The 17,564-nt window shown below is 36.5% G+C and overlaps 1 protein-coding gene across 2 annotated transcripts; it reads left to right on the forward strand.

The window, feature by feature from the left end:
• The first annotated feature begins 10,695 nt into the window (after positions 1-10,695).
• Positions 10,696-14,319, forward strand: LOC104415368 (cucurbitadienol 11-hydroxylase). Of its 2 annotated transcripts, none has more exons than XR_005545422.1 (9): positions 10,696-11,059; positions 12,197-12,524; positions 12,633-12,782; positions 12,867-13,115; positions 13,202-13,291; positions 13,379-13,457; positions 13,537-13,709; positions 13,798-13,876; positions 13,981-14,035. XR_005545422.1 is itself a non-coding variant. In XM_010026651.3 (9 exons), exons 1-9 carry the CDS (start codon positions 10,860-10,862, stop codon positions 14,072-14,074), a joined length of 1,425 nt encoding a protein of 474 aa, XP_010024953.3. In that variant the 5' UTR covers positions 10,696-10,859; the 3' UTR covers positions 14,075-14,319. The 2 variants fall into 2 exon arrangements, 1 of the variants encoding a protein (XP_010024953.3); XM_010026651.3 differs by having other exon boundaries at positions 13,537-13,643; positions 13,749-13,876; positions 13,981-14,319.
• Positions 14,320-17,564: the final 3,245 nt, after the last annotated feature.

Raw genomic sequence — 17,564 nt, forward strand, 5'->3', positions numbered from 1 at the left:
AGTACACTATTGGTGTCATAAGTTGTGTACGGTGCTTCCTTTGGTGCCAAAAATTTTCATCGAATCACTCAAGTGCCAAAAATTTTGAAAAATGATCACTTTGGTGCCACCGCCGATTTGGTTGGCCAAAAATCCGACGTGGCAGTTTTTTATTAATTTTTGACGTCGACGTAGATTGCTAGAGAATACAATCAGCATACAAAGAACAAAACGACACTGTTTACCGTTTTCCCCCAAATAAGAAACCTTAAATCCCTAATTTCAACTAGAATTGAAAGTTGAAAACCCTAAATCCTCAATTTGACCGTTTTGAGTGCATACTTCGATTTTCTTCCAAAGTTATCAGCTTGCTCTTGCAAATGGAGGATAGAAGCTTCAGTAGCGGCTCACATTCCTATAAGAAAAGCGAATTAGATGGTGAGTGTTATTGTTATTGTGGGTTACTGAATCTGAGAAGAACATCGGGGACTCGGATGAATCCCGGGAGAAGATTCCATGGGTGCAGTAGATATAGAGAAGGCTCGAAGTGCCAATATTTCAGATGGGTTGATAGGAAATTCTCTGATCAAGCGACAAAGGTGATATTAGAGTTACTTGAAGGCCGAAATTAGCCTCCACCTACGTTAATGGACGAGTTGGAGGATGTCGACTCAATGCAAGTTCAAATGAAAGGTATAACATCTCTAGTGACCATTTGAAGAGGGAGGTTTCAAGGCTGAAAATTGAAAGAAACTTTTATTGAGCGTTGATTGTATTCTTATTCTCTTGGGTAGTTTATTCAAATGTAAAGTGAGTAATGAGAAGAAGTTTGTATGTCTACCATAGTCGAAGACGTGGAATATGCACTTGTATTGGATTATTTATAAGTAAAATATGTTTTTGGTTTGCTACGATTTTTGTATGGAGCAGAAAGTTTTGTTGTTGTAATCTATGGATAAAATGCAATGTTGGATTTAGAATACATTAGTTGTAAGCACTTAAAAGTTTTGTTATTTAGTTGTGTACTGTCAATGTTTGTTTTTGTTAGTTTTTGCTTCAAATATAATGGTTTGCTGCATTTTTTATTTGGTAATAGTTTGCTGCATTGAAAGCTTTTGGTAATGGTTTGCTAATTTGCTAGTTTACTGGTTTGTTGGTTTGCTAGTTTGCTGCAACTACAAACCATGACGAAATTAAATGATGGTAGCAAATTCACGATTGACCATTTCAGTGCCATAAGTTATAAATAGTGATTACTTGAGTATCAAGTTTTTATAAAAGTGATCATTTAAGTGCCAGTCGCGATTACAAAATGATCACTTATGTTGCACAAGTTTTTTAGTAAAGAATATGTTAGTGCTAAACATCACATTCCAAATGCACCTTATTCTTGCACCGGTTGGGTTGCTGGTGCATCTTCTTGCACCAGCCCATACAAGTGTTGATGCAACAAGATGTACTAGCACCCAAAATGTTTTTGCAGCAGCACATATAACTAAAACCCCACAAATTCATTATAATCCACAACTTCAACCAGTAACAACAACATTGCAGCAACAACAAAAATAAAATATAAGGCTTGCTAGCATTCTAGCCGAAATCAACACAAGAGAAAATAGTTATTCCAAGTACTTGCCATTAACATTGATTGATTGTTTACAAAAGAAAAGAAAAAGATGTCTAACTTTACTCCCCCATTACCAAAAGTTCAGCACCCTTAAAAAAAAAAAATAATGGCAATATGCAGACATCAACTACCATTAATAATATAATATCCAGCACTCTCATAAAAAAAAAACATGAAAAGAGACCATGTCTAGCACCACATAAAAAGAGACAATGTCCAACACCCTCCCATAAGTCAATATTGACAACACCCTAATCTCCTTTTCCTCTTGAAGTTTTGAATTGATTCCTAATCCGAGCACTCTTTCAAATTGGATGTGTAGACTCTTTAATTAGGTTTTTTGTCACCTCATTTTCCTTTTCCTTGTTTTTTACAGCGGCTATTTTTGTTCTAGCACGTGTCATGTGTTGGTCCATATCATCACTACTGCTCCCAATCGTTGGTTGAGATGGAACTGGTGCTGGGTTCTTTTTGGATGGCTGTTTCGTAGCTATACCCGCTGTCTTCTTCTTCTTTGGAGCACTCTTATTTGGCTACGCCATTGATTCTTGAGTTGGCCCACCTTGAAAGAGAAGTACCTCTGAAGTTTTCCTAGACTACAAGAACATAGTGATATTGTCAACCAAATGAATTGAAGTACAACAAATTAAATGCATGGGATCTATACATCTTGCTGTTGATGCTGCTTTTTCAGCTCACAACCTTTCTTATTATGCCATTCCTTGTAGCAATAGGAGCATTTTATCTTTGACCCAGTCCTACTCATCCTCTGACTTGATGCCTCTTCCTACTGCATTCTTCGTCTTTTTTTTTGCCTTCCTATTTGCTTCTTCAACGGTAAAGGTAGAGGGCTTTCATGATTTGTTGGCTTCTAACATTTGCTGCTTCTGATAGGCTATATTATGAATTGGTATAAAGTAAGGTATGAGTTTTTTTTTGTACCAATCATATAAGTAATCATCTGGGTTTTCTTGCTTCATTTGAATAGCAGAAATGGTATGGGCACAGGGAATTCCATTCAGTTGCCAAGCTCGGCATGAACACTTTCTTCTATCCAGGTTGACAACATACTTGTTCTGATTTTGAATAATCTCATATTCATTATCTCCATTCCAAACTGGATGGCAGAACCTACTCGCAGTAATGTTTGCATCCAATCTCTTCATAATCCTAGGGCCACAGTCTCTACTCCATTTCGTAGCATCATCTCTTTGCCTATGCAGTCTAGTTATAACCATAACTTGAATATCATCAAGCATACTGATGATTGGTTTGCACCTAGCCTCTAAAATTCTGCCATTGAAAGATTCACTGAGATTGTTATCAATGATATCGCATTTGAACTCTTCGCTAAAGAAGGCTCGATACCAATGTTTAGCTTTTATTTGGAAGAATGCATCAAAACCTTCCTTTGTCAGCTGCAACAATTCTTATTTGGCTAATCTTAAATCAACCATGTTCGTACTCTTTGCTATTTGCCAAAATTGCTTTTGCAGCCTATCTTCTTTGAAGTTCCTTGACCAGTTTGCATATATGTGCCTCACGCACATTCGATGCTTAGCATATGGCATCAACTCAGCCAATGCAGGAATAAGTCCCTACAAAAATTCAAACCAATATATACAAGTCAGAAAAATATGCAAGTGATTAATATTAAAAGGGAGTGAATTAATTGATAATGAAATTACCTTATGTTGGTCGCTCATGAATGTCCATCCTCCCCCATCGGTTATCTCAAGGTCAACCATTAAATATTTTAGAAACTGGGACCAAATATCCTTATTCTCTATCTTCACCACCGCCCAAGCTATTGAGAACATTTGATTATTGACATCTCTCCCCACAGCAGCGAACAACTCCCCATTGCATAAACCATTTAAAAAACATCCATCTAATCCTATAACTCTTCTACAACCAACCAAAAAGCCCCGTTTACATGCATCAAAACATACATAAAATCTATCAAATCTAGTCCCAAGATCAGGGAGTGACCTCTCCACAATCTCTATATATACAATACTAGATGGGTTTTGAAAAATGCATTTATACCTGCACATATTCTTCGTTATACCCACCCATCAATAAATTCATCACCATCATCTTAGCTCTCTTACATTGATTTCTCGACACATTAACCTCAACTTGCTCCTTCACTAACTGTTGAAATTGAGGATTCTTAATCTCGGGCATTGCTTTGATAGTATTGAAAAAATGCTTTGATAACCACACTTGTTACCCTTTTATTGTTAAAGATAATTGGACAAGTATGCTCCTTCTAAAAGGACATAATCTGGAATAACCCATTCTTACTCAGCGCGCCATAGAGTTTTCATGAACAATTGGGTTGTTAACACTTAGCTCTCACAAATTCCTTTGTGTTTCTAATGAATTTAATGCTCCTCTATTCACTAATGGAGTTCTTCACAACAACTTCCTTGAACTGTTTGGCATTGTCAAATCTCATGCCCACTGACAAAACAGGTTTATCAACAGTCGGATCATAGTAAGGGTACTTACTTTTTCTTCAACAAACAAGTTCTTCATCATTATTGTCAAGCTCATTTTCCGAACCAGCAACTTCATTATTGTAGCTTTCTTCATCTTCACTTATTTTATCTTCAGCTGGATCTCCATCTTTATTTACTAGTTCGGGCCTCTTTGCTGAAGCTGCAAGTTTTTTTCTCAGAAATTCCCTTTGCTTTTGTCTTGACTGTGCGAGTTCATCATCATCTTCGTCACTTGGGAAATTTACTAAAGCCAAACATTCATCTTTTGATTCACTGGATAAAGCAATTTCCTATTCTAATCCAATGAAGTCTTTATCGCCCCTATCTTCACCCAAATTTTTACCCAAGATTTCAGGACATCTCCCTCTTTGTTTATCTCTATCAATATGACTTCTCTCCCTCTCATTTTGCCATTCATCTAACCTAAACTCATCCCCAACTTGATTACTCGCTTGAACATGATCCCTCACTTCTCCTCTTTCAGTGGTGGTCTGCTTATCTCCATCCTTATCCTCATCCCCACCATCCTCATCCTCATCCTCATCATCACTATAATACTCAACATATACCTTAACTTCTTTACTGTGAAGATAATGGTAAATGATATTCTTAATACCATTATTGTCATTAAAAAATCTCAACCCATCCTTCAATTCCTTCCCAGGAATATAGTAATGTAGTTTTTGCACTTTGCATCGTAAAAAATACACAAAATCCCTTAGAAAATCAATATATAATGGCTTCCAAACATTGAGTACCTTCATTTCCACCATTATATTCCCAATCTTTAGTGCCAATAACAAACTCTCCACCATAGCAAACAATGACGCCTACCTGATTCGCGTCCATGTCGATTCTGCACCCAATGAAAAAAAGAAGAAAAAGAGTCATTGTCATTTTGTTAGGACCAAATGACAAAATCGGCAACTTCACATGCAGGTCCTTATTGTACAAATGCGACTAAAATCTCCCAAATTCGGTGCATTTACAGAAATAAAAGAAACCTTATTAAATAAACAAAGTGAGGTCCCCACCACCAATTTTTCAATTCAATCACATTCACATTCGGTCCCCCACAGAAGCGGTCTAATTAATTAAACAAACAAATTCGGTCCCACCACTGTTTCCCTTAGAGTCAAGCCCCTCCGCACCCCATTTTTCTATTTTGTCCTCACATCAGAAAGCGAACAAACGATGGAAGAATCAATTTTTCTATTCCGTCCCCATAAAGTGACATCCTCACCACTTTCCCTTGAGCCGAGCCCTCAATTTGCCCTCCGCGCCCTAACTTGCCTGTCGGAACCCTAAATTTTTCGCTAAATTGACCCATGTAGAGAACATGACAAATCTGAGTGAGCGAGAGTTGGGGAGTCAGCCAGCGAACGACCATGAACAACGGTGCAACTATAGTGGTGGCCGAGTGACGGCGGGCGAGCGAACGATGGTGAGTGAACAACGGTGGGTGAGCGAGCTACGGCCGACGTCAAGAACCGATACGAACCCTATTTTACTCCCTCTTCAGCGACATCGTTTTTTGCTATGAAGCAATGCGGCATCGTTTCTTATGTGAATTCACAGTGGATGGCAAGAAATGATGTCGCTTCTTACAAAGAAAGGAAAACGGCATCGTTTTATGCCATCCACCGTGGACAATCTTAAGCCATGTCAATTTTTTTTTTTAAATATAAAAGCTACATAATCATTTTTTGCTGGAATTTCTCGTGAGTGGCACCGAAGTGATTATTTTTCTCCGATTTGGCACTTAAGTAATCTGATGGAAACTTTTGGCACCAAAGTGAGCGCCGTACACAACTTATGGCACCAATAGTGTACTTATCCCTAAATTGCAATGTCATATGTCATTAATTATATTAAGATCACATAGACTTAGATTCAAAATTATATCTCATGCATTGCATATAGTTTGATTTTTTTTAAAGAATAAGAAAAATAAAAAAAAAGGTTAGATGTCATTACATGTGAAGATCATGTTTAGGACAAACCTGCATTTTTTTAATTAATATCTTGGAGTACATTCGATGCATTGCAATTAATGGGCTTTGCTTTAGGTATTTATGTTTATGCCTTTATCTCTAGCAATTTATATATTGCTTTGATTATTGATGGTTAAATTATTGTCGACGCAATGGATGATCACCTCCCGCATATTGGTGGCTTAAATTAAAATTAACAAACTCAGCCTGCAAAATATTTTTGAAATAAAGTGAACATATAGCAAAAGGGTTTTAAATTTATTTAACATAATCAAGTTCTTGTATTCATAAATATTTGGTTCATATAAGTAAAGTACTCTGCAACACTTAACTTAGGTGTCTAGGTGACCTACCGATAATTGATTAATGGCGGCTTTTGAATAAATCAATTTGCATGTTAAACTAATTAAATTAAAATCCCAAAAGTTGTAATAAGTATGGGCTTGATAGACTCCGCGTTAAGTCTTTGAGCTTGGTAATCTATTACACATCCTTTTGGTGATTCATTTTTGGGAATGTTGTGACACAATCTCGTTTCTCAAATTTCCATAATATAAATTCAAATTAGTCCTTTAGTACTATTCATAAGTATTCATGATTACACTATAGTTTATTTTATTTCAATCCAATTACTAAATAAAGATAAATGCTATGTTTTCATTATCTTTTTGTTTTTTTTTTTTAATTATATTGTAACTCCAGTTAATTTCATTTCAATTTATAATCTTGACAATCGTAAAACTAGAATCTCATTTCAAGTTAAATCGAATTCATATCTATTTTTAAAATAAGTGTTTTCATGAGAATGTTTGATTACAATTTTAACTTAATCTAAATGTTGTTCCAAATTTTTAGATTGATAAAATTTTCAGTTTTTTTGTGTTTCCTATTTTCTTATTTGAATCAAGTTGAATTTGCAAATTAAGAGATTAAAATGGCAGGAATATCAACTCGATACAACTTTGAATGAGATTTCAACTATATATAGATCATAAATTATAATATAATTAAATGGAACTATCATGGTATTTATAAACATAAGAAAGGTAGAAAAGTAATAGGAAGACGGGCATACTTTTTAGAGTGTGTTTGTTTCATGGAAAATGTAATATTTTTGAAAATGTTTTAAGGAAACCATTTTCCAGGAAAACGGTTAGTTTTCCTTTGTTTGGTGATATGTAATTGAAAATATTTTTTGATGTTTGGATTACATTTGAAAAATGATTGAAAGTGTAGAAGACGTTGATGAAGAGGAAAAGGAGGGAGCGAAGCCAACGGGAGTGCAGGAGGAGCTAGGGTTGGAGGAGGCGGCGGTGACGAAAGGGAGGGGGCAAAGGAGAAGGAGAGAGTAAAGGGGAGGAGGAGTTAGGGTTTACGTTCACAAGCAAAAAGTAAAAGAGAAAACAAGAAAAGAAAAAAAGAAAGAAGAAAGAAAAGAAAAGATATAATAATAACAAATTTTAAATTTTTAATTAGAAATTCTTTTTAATAATAAATTTTTCATTAAGCAAGGACCCTAAAACATTTTGGAAAATGTTTTCCGGTTCTTTCAAAAGGGAAATCGTTTTCCTGAATTTAAGCTTTAGAAGGAAAATATTTTCCGTCGACTAGGAAAATATTTTTCATCACTCATTTTCCTAAATGAACCAAACGCTGGAAAATAAGGAAAACATTTTCCGGAAATTTTTTTGCAAAACAAATACACCTAAATGTTGTTCCAAACTTTTAGATTGAGAAAAATTTTCACTTTTTTTGTGCTTCATGTTTTCTTATTTGAATCTAGTTGAATTTGTAAATTAAGAGATTAAAATAGCAGGAATATCAACTCAATACAACTTTAAATGAGATTTCAACTATATATAGATCATAAATTACAATATACTTAAATGAAACTATCATGGTATTTATAAACATAAGAAAGGTAGAAAAGTAATAGGAAGACAGTCATACTTTTTAAATTATTTAGGGAATTAATATAAAAATACAGGTAATAGTGTAATTATTAAAACTTTTGACTCTTTTATGAGAAGATGAAGAATAGATCTCGTGTCAACCACCAGACTAATTGGGACCATGATAAATAGGAATGAATATTGGGTCCACAAACCTTTCAATTCCTCATTGTACCAATTTTTTATAACTAAAAAGAGAAATTCGGTGGTAAATGACTTTTTTCTTTTTTTTTTGGGGGGTGGTTGGGGATCGTAGTCATGAAGCTGACGTGGTCGGTTGATGTCTTCTAGCTTCGTCGTCAGGATAGTGCATGAGTAATGAGGCTCTCTGATTTTTCGGTGGAGAATAATCAATGACTCTTTGCTTTACCCATCCTTAGTTTTCCTGATTTTTGCAGTAATTTCCTTACCGTAAACCATTTTTCATTCACTAGTGTGTTTGTCTCTGCTTAATAAAACAAAGATATAATTTTTTTATCTTCTCACAGAAAAAAACCTAAGACATTAATCATATTTCGGATGAGCTATTACTCATTGCATCCACAAATTTCCATTAATTATAAAAATTTTCAGGTACTTTGAAATAAAAGAAAAAATCGAAGTGCATATGCTCTCCCCATCTACCCAAAAAAAAATCGCATGTGACTTCTCTTTCTCTCGTACACACATGGACCCGTAGTTCATCTATGGCTAGACCGCCATTGCAGTTGTCATACTTAAGTGACTATCTTAATTGGTCGCACCGCTAGGCAACAACCACCATGGCACTCACTAATTTATTTGGTACGTGCTTAAATGACGGCTTGGTGTAATTTAATCAATTTGTTTTATGTGAAGAATCAGAACATACAAAGGAGGGAACTTGAAGAAATGATCATCGATTTAAATAAACCTGAAAATTGTACATTTACGTGGTGACAGTTTTTTTTTTTTTTTTTTTGGTAAATGTAATGGATATATAGCTAAGGACAAAAATACAAAAGCGGCACCAAAGACTTACACTCTAACTACAGTAAGTAGATAGAGTGGAAGGGAGCCGAAGAAAGAGCCAAAGGCAAAGAGAAACAAAAACAAGAAAAACAGAAAGCAACCAACAAGGTCACTAAAACAGAAGTCACGGCAGCCAACACGAAACCTTGGCAATTAAAAAAACGAAGAGACCAAGAATGAAGAGCTGAAGTAACTTGAAGCAAGAACGCGATCCAAGCAATCTATAGAGTCAAGTACGACCATTTACGTGGTGACTGTTTATTTAGGGATAATTACAACAACAACAAAAAAGTCGTAAACATATTATATAATTTAGTCTCAAACCTTTTAATTTGCCTAATTTAGTTATAAACCTTTTGACCCACTTTGCCTCGTGTCAATTTATGTATAATTTACATATTTAATGCACCTAATATTTTCTTAGTTGCACAAGCTTTGCGAGCTACATCGATAGTGACATGCATGAGTAATAATTGTGCGAGCTGCATCATCGGTGCCGTGCATGAGTAATAATTTGCTTTCTAACTTTGTAGCTGACCAGCAGCAGTCGGTGGTGGTGGTCAGACAATAGGTGGCGAGCGGCAAGAGGCGAAAAAGGAGAAAAGAAAAAAAAAGAAGCTAATTTCTAAAAATTGTTTCTAGGAACAAAAAAGTTACTTTTTTCTATTTCTTATTTTTATTCTAAATATATTTCTCAGCCACTTTTTTATTCCAAGGAAGAGAAAAATTTATTGACGTTACTAAATGGATTTCTTTTCTTTTTTTCCTATTTTGGGGAGTAAAAGAACATAAAAACAAAAAAAATAGAAGCATTAACTAAGAGACCCTAAGTGGAAATTTGGATCAAGCCCCTTCAAAGGATAATGAAATAATGAGCTTTCATGAGTGGAGTCTTACGTATGTATCCCTCAATAGTTAATTCTTTCTGTATGTAGGGGGAAATTGAGACTAAGTACTTATATTGAGTTACATGAGACACAAAATTCTCGTCCCAACTAGAAACCAAGCAACATGGTTTTTCTGAATACCAAGACCATCCCATGCTTTTTGCGTAAATTAATTACAATCTTGTCATTCGGTGAGTACATGATCATCAAGAAAACTACAAAAAAAATCTTAAATCTATTGCACAAATACCAATTTAGTCATAAATATTTCAATTTAATTAATTTAGTTTTAAACCTTTTGACAATTAATCAATGTTGTTTTCTTTTTTAAATTTTGATAAGAAATTGCTAATGTGAATAATTTTTATGATTTAAAAAAATCTGAATTTTTATTATTTTATAATTTTTTTTTTTTTGTGGCTGGCGAGGGCTGGTAACCCTTGTTGGCCACAATAAAATAACAAAACAAAAAAGAAAATAATAAAATTCAGCATTTTTTTTATAAATTGCTATAATTAATGACGTCAAAGTCGGGCATGTCATGTAATACAATTGATATCCACATCAATAATTTTTGGCTAAATTGGCCGAAAGGACAACATTAGCAAATCGTTGAAAATGTTAGGATTAAATTAATCAAATATAAAAAATTTAGTACTGAATTTATATCTACACTGCGCATCAAATATAAAAGTTTAGGCTTTTTTTGGTAATGATGCCCATGGTCATCCCTTTGGCCCTATTTAAACCAACCACTGCGCATTAGATCTCCATATGGAACCAACGAAAGTAGAGTTCCTCAAATTGAGAGAGACAGAGACAGAGAGGGAATAAAGAAATTCGAGAAACCCACCACAGATCACCCTCATTCAACATCCAACTACTACCAAAGCCTGGTGTTCTCTTGAGAAAAAGAACAAACGATGTGGGTGATTGGAACATGCGTGTTGGCATTGGCCATCGCATGGCTCGGTCACTGGGTTTACAGATGGAGGAACCCTAAATGCAATGGCGTTCTTCCTCCCGGTTCTCTCGGGCTTCCTCTCATTGGCGAGACCCTCCAGTTGATGGTCCCTGGCGACTCTTTGGACCTCGTTCCTTTCCTCAAGGACAGAATTCAAAGGTACTTGATGAGGGTAATCCAATATCTTTTTTTGTCCTTTTTCTGTACATTTTGGAAGGCACAAAACACAAGGTTTTTCACTTTTGAGTGGCATTTTAGGGTGTAAAGCCGCAAAATAAATGAAAATCACTGGATGATTAAATGAGTTGTTAGACCCCTAGACTGTCAAGTGCAGCATTTTGCCATCATTCCATGGGGATTATGTGCAATTTACTTGGGAAATTACCAACAAAGTTATAAACCTATTATAATTATGACAATTCAATTATAATTTTTTTTGTTAATTAAGTTCCAAACCTTCTTTTTGCAAATTCATTCCTAACCATTTTGTATTTATGCTAGTTTAATCCATCCGACTAGCCAGCGCCGACATGACATTTTTAAAAATATTTTAATTTTTTTGCATTTTTTCTTTTTTTTTTTCCTTTCCTTTCCCCTTCCCCTTCCCCTACCTTTAGCGTCGACAGGGGTCACCGGTTGACCCTTACCGACTGCGAGTGAGGCAACACGAGTGGGACCGTCACGGCCCTCGCCCAAACTAGGTGAGGGCATCACAACCCTTGCCTGTGGCCGGCAAGGGTCGGTGACGACCCTTGCTGGCACTAAGGTTAGGGGAAGGGAAAGGGAAGGGAAAAAGGTAAGGAAAATAAATGAAAAAAAAAAAAAATTATAAAAAAGTTCAAAAAATATTAAAATATTCTTTTAAAAGTCAGCGTCGATCGGCCAAAATTGGCCAGATGGACTGAATTGGAACAAATACAAAAAGTTTAGATATGAATTGACAAAAAAAAAACTATGATTAAATTGACATAATTATAATAGGTTGATGATTTTTTTTGGTAATTCTCCCCAATTTACTTTGATACCATGCTGTGTCATAGCAACAAATGTATTGATGCTTTTGAGCATACTAAATTTGGAATGCTTCAATTTTTAAAGCACTGATTGTACATAATATGAGAAGAATCAATACTTTGGAAATTGCGAAGATTACTAAACTAGCTACTTAATTAATGCCTAGATAATTATCGAATATGGTTGTCGGACGAGTTGTATGGAGCATCAATTATGTGAATTCTGATCTTACTTCGTAAGATCGGCTGTGAAAATGCCCCTTCGTCGGTTTTTTGGATGTAGGTACGGGACAACATTTCGAACAAGCGTGGCTGGTCGGTCGATAATAGTATCAGCCGATCCGAAATTTTGCCACTTCGTCCTTCAACAGCACGGCAAACTGTTCGAGTCATGGGCCCTAGACACATTTGCAAAGCTCTTTGCACAAGAAGGCGAGGCGAGCCTCAATGTCACAGACATTCACAAATATGTCCGAGGCACAGTCCTAAAGCACTTCGGCATGGAGGCCCTGAAGGAGAGGCTGTTTCCTTTGATGGAAGAAGTGTCGCAAGCGACTATAAAGAGATGGTTAGGCAAAGAATCGATGGATGTGAAATACGCTACAGGAACTGTAAACATCAAAGCCATGAACCGAAAAGGCTTTTGAACGATCTTTCCCTTTCTTGCAAGCAAGTTAATCTGTTGAACATAACGTTTTTCTTTTTGATGTTCTTGATAGATGGCAATCGAATTTAGTGCAAAGCTACTGTTCAGTCATGATCCTACACAATCATCGAAGAAATTGGGTGATTTATTCTCTTCGCTCGTCCAAGGCCTCTTGTCCATTCCTTTGAATATACCGGGTACAATATATCACAAATGCCTCAAGGTAAAATGAACCAATTTCTTGGTTAGAAGTCGATCTTATCATATGAAATCTAAGTTTCAATCTCTGATATATGAATTAATGCAGGATCGAAGGAAGGCGTTGTCAATGATTCGAAGAACCGTGAAAGATCGCCTTTCCTCCCACGGGAGACTTCACGATGACTTCCTTTGCCATGTCATGCAAGATATGAGTAAAGAGAAATTCTTGACAGAGGATTTCCTGGTCCAACTCATATTTACTCTTCTTTTCGTCACTTTCGATTCTGTTTCGACGACGTTAACTTTGGCTCTGATGTTCCTCGAAGAGAACCCTAGAGCGTTGCAAGAAATCACCGTATGAACTGCCAATCCTACATTACATTTGCATTTGGCGTCTTAACGAAAATCTTTGCCCAGTTTTTCATTCGCACTCTTTTCCAGGACGAGCACGAGTCAATAATAAAGGAAAGAGAAATTTCGAAATCCTCGATCACATGGAAGGAATACAAATCAATGCCTTTTACCCTTCAAGTATGCCCCCTAGCTAATTGGTCAAAGTTCTTTAGTACAGACAGTACACAAAACAGTCTTGTTGAACCATTGCTGTGCAAAAAACAGGTGATCCATGAATCCTTGAGGTTGGGAAACATCTCGCCGGGATTGTTTAGGCGAACAAAAACTGATGTGGAATGGAACGGTACGATATGTAATATTGACAAGTCGTCAAACTCCAACATCAGATCTAGCACTCAATATGATGATTAGAATTCTTGCAGGATACACAATTCCGGCACGCTGGGGAGTGTTGATAGCTACTTCCGCTCTTCACTTGAATCCCGAGACATACAAAGACCCTCTTACATTCAACCCATGGCGCTGGAAGGTGAGGTGCAAATTGAAAGCACTTGTCCATTGTTGTCGTGATCAATTTCAATTGAGCTCCATCGAGGTTGGTACACTGACTGTAGTTCTGCCTTTTCAATTCCAGGAATATGATTCAGATGTGATGCTGAAGAACTTCATGCCTTTCGGATCAGGGATGAAACAGTGTGCCGGAGCGGAGTACGTGAGGGCCTTGCTGTCGACGTTTCTCCATATCCTGGTCACGAAATATAGGTACTCGCCTTAACCTTCTCGATGCCAACGGCCTTGGTACGCAAGTTCAGCAATCTAAAGCAATGCGATTCCTGAAAGTTTCTCTTCTTTTGCAATCCGATCAGATGGACGAATGTGAAGAAAGGCAATATTCGTCGCAACCCAGTTCTGAGTCTCGGTGATGGCTTGCACATTAAGATCATGGAGAGACAGAAGTAGAAATTTGTTCTCGCCCTTTAAGGTGATCTTAACTTTGTCTGTAATAAAGGGCTGAAGCCGTTATAAAAAAAACTTCGCCTATAATTTGCATTGAAATTTAGGGTCACTTGAGATGAAGTTTTTCATTGTACGCGTGTCGTGCTTCTAGTAATTAGTATATGCTAGTCACAAGCCCGCACTTTACATAGGGCATACCTTGGTATAAGTGTTTTATCAGTATATATTGTCATTTCTATATGTTTTTATCTGTGTTAGCATATTACCGTTGTCACTTATAACCTTGAGGATGTTAACGCTTGGAGTATTTTTATAAATGTGTTGGACCTAAATCCGTGCCTAAATACTGAAAAGGAATTTTTTTTTTTATTTCACAAAAAATTTTATGGTTGATACAACAACAAAAATTCGAACTGGTACATTTATGATAAATTCATCCCAAATTATCTTTATTTATCACAAAAAATCTTCAAATTAGTACATCAATGATAAATTTACCTTAGTTTCTATGAAATTCTACTGTCAAATTGTCAAGATGGATGATATTTACCAATTTGAGATGTACCAAACTGTGATAAAACTAATATACGATAAATTTATCACAAATGCATTAGTTTAAAGTTTTTAGTGATTAGAAAATTAATTTTAGGAAAATTTATCACGAGTGTACTAATTTAGGGTTTTTTCGTTATATTAACCTAACACTTTAAATCTATGCATGCATGCCATATTTATTATGAACTCACCATTATGTCACAAAAATTCTTAAATCGCTACATTTATGCTATATTTAAAACAAATTTCAGTAAGATATTTCAATAAATTTGTCATGAGTGTATTTCCAATGACGTGAAAAAATAATTTGGGATAAACTCCAATGACGTGAAAAAATAATTTGGGATAAATGATAACAATAGTATTAGTAGTCTCTAGCAAAATATCGTATAGATATATTGATTTGAGATTTCTAGAGGCATTAGCTCAATATAAAAATGAGGGAAGACATGTATTTTCTAAACTTTTAAAACCTATTGTTCTAGGCACCATAAATTCCCTATCCCGCAGAGTGCTCCTGTCGATGTCTCGACATATCTCAATCAATGAGTCGCACCTCTTTCGTGCGTGTGTCGGCAACTGAAAAAAAGTTGATCGAGACACCGAGTGGAGCACCGTGCGGATTTTAATGCCTCCGTCCTTCTTTTACGGGGACGATGTTGGGCCGGCCGGTGGGCCTTGAGTGTTTGGGCATGATGTAAGTTTCTGGTGGGCTCGTTTATAGGGTCAAGTGTTGTGGGCTTTTCCTCAGACTATGGAGCTCGTCCATGCTTACGCTTTGGCTAAACTAAATTAAAGGTAAAATAGAAGCCAGTCCCTCTACCTACCCGCTGCTTCACTTGTCTTTTCAACCGTGGGAGCATGTAAATGAGGTACTCATCGACGGTCAATAAATGTCGAGACGTGCGTAGGAACAAAGATGTCAATGCATTGGTAGGACGTCGAGGCATGCTTATTTCGTCCTGACCAGGCAATAACGGGTTGATTTGACTTCATCGAAATTGGGTTTCGGTCATCACTTTATTATATCGTCCTTTTCACAGCTTGATGGTATTTTATAATAATAATAATAATAATAATAATAATAATAATAATAATAATAATAAGAAGTTATTTCGGTAATTTAATGCACTTTTTTTGGAAGTTTGTGCTTTACGCTTTAATGATTAAGGTGTGGCAACTATTTTATTTTTGAGAAGAATTTCTACTCAAAAATGATTTTTCTATTTTACTCCTGAGAACAATGTCTGAGTTTTGAAAACGTTTGGTTACCGTTCAAAATGTCATTCTCAAGACAGAAATGCGTTAGGTTGGATTTTAAATTTTTTTGTTTTTTTTTGTTGATACCTAAATTTTAACTATTTTTATTTTTATTTTTATTTTTATTTGTTTACATTAGGGTAACAATGATATTTAACTTATCTCTTAAAAGAAGTTGTTAAAAAAATATTTTGTGGAGGAAAGAGATTTTGAAGGATTTTTGGATAATGAAGCCATATCAAAAGTTGAGTGAATTATCTTTAAAAAAAAATCTTCATAAAGAATTTAGAGTTATTTTCTTGTTGAGCACATCTCTCCGCTTCGAAGGATGATCCTTAGTGATTAGGTCAATATCTGCAAATCTTCGTACGTAGAACAAACTGGGCTTTTCTCTCTATAAATAGGGGGGGGGCCACGCGGTTGAGAGGCTCGCAAAGGGGAAGAGAAAATGCGCAGGGTTCTCTTCGTCGAAAGGGAAGGAAGAAAGAGAAAAAGTGGGAGGTTCCCTGGGTACCAAAAAAAAAAAAAAAAAAAAAGAAGAAAAGGCTTCGGAAAATGCGGGGTTCTCTTCCGTCGAAAGAAGGAAGTGAAAACGGAGAAAGGAATTCTCTTCCGATTGAGAAAAGTTAAAGTCTCTTGCAGAAAGTACACATGGAGCAGGGGGAGAAAGCAGAAAGCAGAGAGAGACAGAGACGTGTGAAAGGAGGAAAAGCAGTTCACTTCATCTTCTCTTTCCCCCCTGCGTTCGATGTATCCATCTGCCTTCTGGAGCTTGCACCGCCGTGACCTCCGATCAGCGACCCAGGTCGCAAGCCAGGCGGACCCACGCCGCTTGATCTGACCTGCCGCTGCTGCTCTGCCTGAAGCCAGGCAGACCTGCGCTGCTCGCTCCCCCGACGTCCTGTCGACCTACGCTGCTCGCCGCCCCGAAGCTAGGCGGACCCGCGCTGCTCGCTCCCCCGACATCCTACCGACCCGCGCCGCTCGCCGCCCCGAAGCCAGCCGCGACTGCCGCTTCGCCCCGAGTCCCTGACGCCTGGGTCTTCCTCTGCCCGAGGGCCTGCCGGTTGCCATCCGCAAAGTCGACGCCGGTGGTCGTCCGCCCACACGTGATCCGTGCTCCGCATCCCTCTGCTGCTGCTAGTTCACTGGCTTACCTCTGCCGGAGTTCCCTTGCCGGACTGATCAACTAGCTGCCCTTGGAGACCCACGGTTACACGTGGGAAAGGAAAAAAAGAAAGAAAGGAAATTAGGTAGTTTTATTTTTTTTCCTATTAACTTTATTTTATCTATTTCTTTTAAGTTTAGTTGTTATTGTGTAAATTTGAAGTGATCTTCATTTCATGAATTTTGTAGGCATTATCCGTAGGGTCTTCTCCAGAATTATTGTAATTATTAATTTGATCCGTAAGATGTCGGATCATTTTTTTAATTATATTAATTTTTGGGGTTTGTCGATAGTATTTTAAGTGTTGAGTCAATATAATTATTAATTTGATCCGTAAGAACTCAAATAAGATTTTTAGTTATTTTGAACTCTTTGTCGTGATAATTAGGGTTATGATAATCATTAATTTGACATGTGAGACAACAAGTTATTTTTTCGATTATTTTAATCATTTATTTGATTGAATGTCCTGATTAGTTTAAATACAATGTTTATTTGATAATTGCTTGT

Source organism: Eucalyptus grandis, chromosome 8 (assembly GCF_016545825.1).
Source record: "Eucalyptus grandis isolate ANBG69807.140 chromosome 8, ASM1654582v1, whole genome shotgun sequence".
Lineage (NCBI taxonomy): Eukaryota > Viridiplantae > Streptophyta > Magnoliopsida > Myrtales > Myrtaceae > Eucalyptus > Eucalyptus grandis.

Bases quoted from the DNA above. Each gene is read 5' to 3' on its own strand.
- LOC104415368 (XM_010026651.3), top strand. From the start codon at position 10,860: ATGTGGGTGATTGGAACATGCGTGTTGGCATTGGCCATCGCATGGCTC. The intron at 13,292-13,378 runs GTATGCCCCCTA...TGCAAAAAACAG, and splicing joins CAATGCCTTTTACCCTTCAA to GTGATCCATGAATCCTTGAG. The intron at 13,877-13,980 runs GTACTCGCCTTA...CAATCCGATCAG, and splicing joins ATCCTGGTCACGAAATATAG to ATGGACGAATGTGAAGAAAG.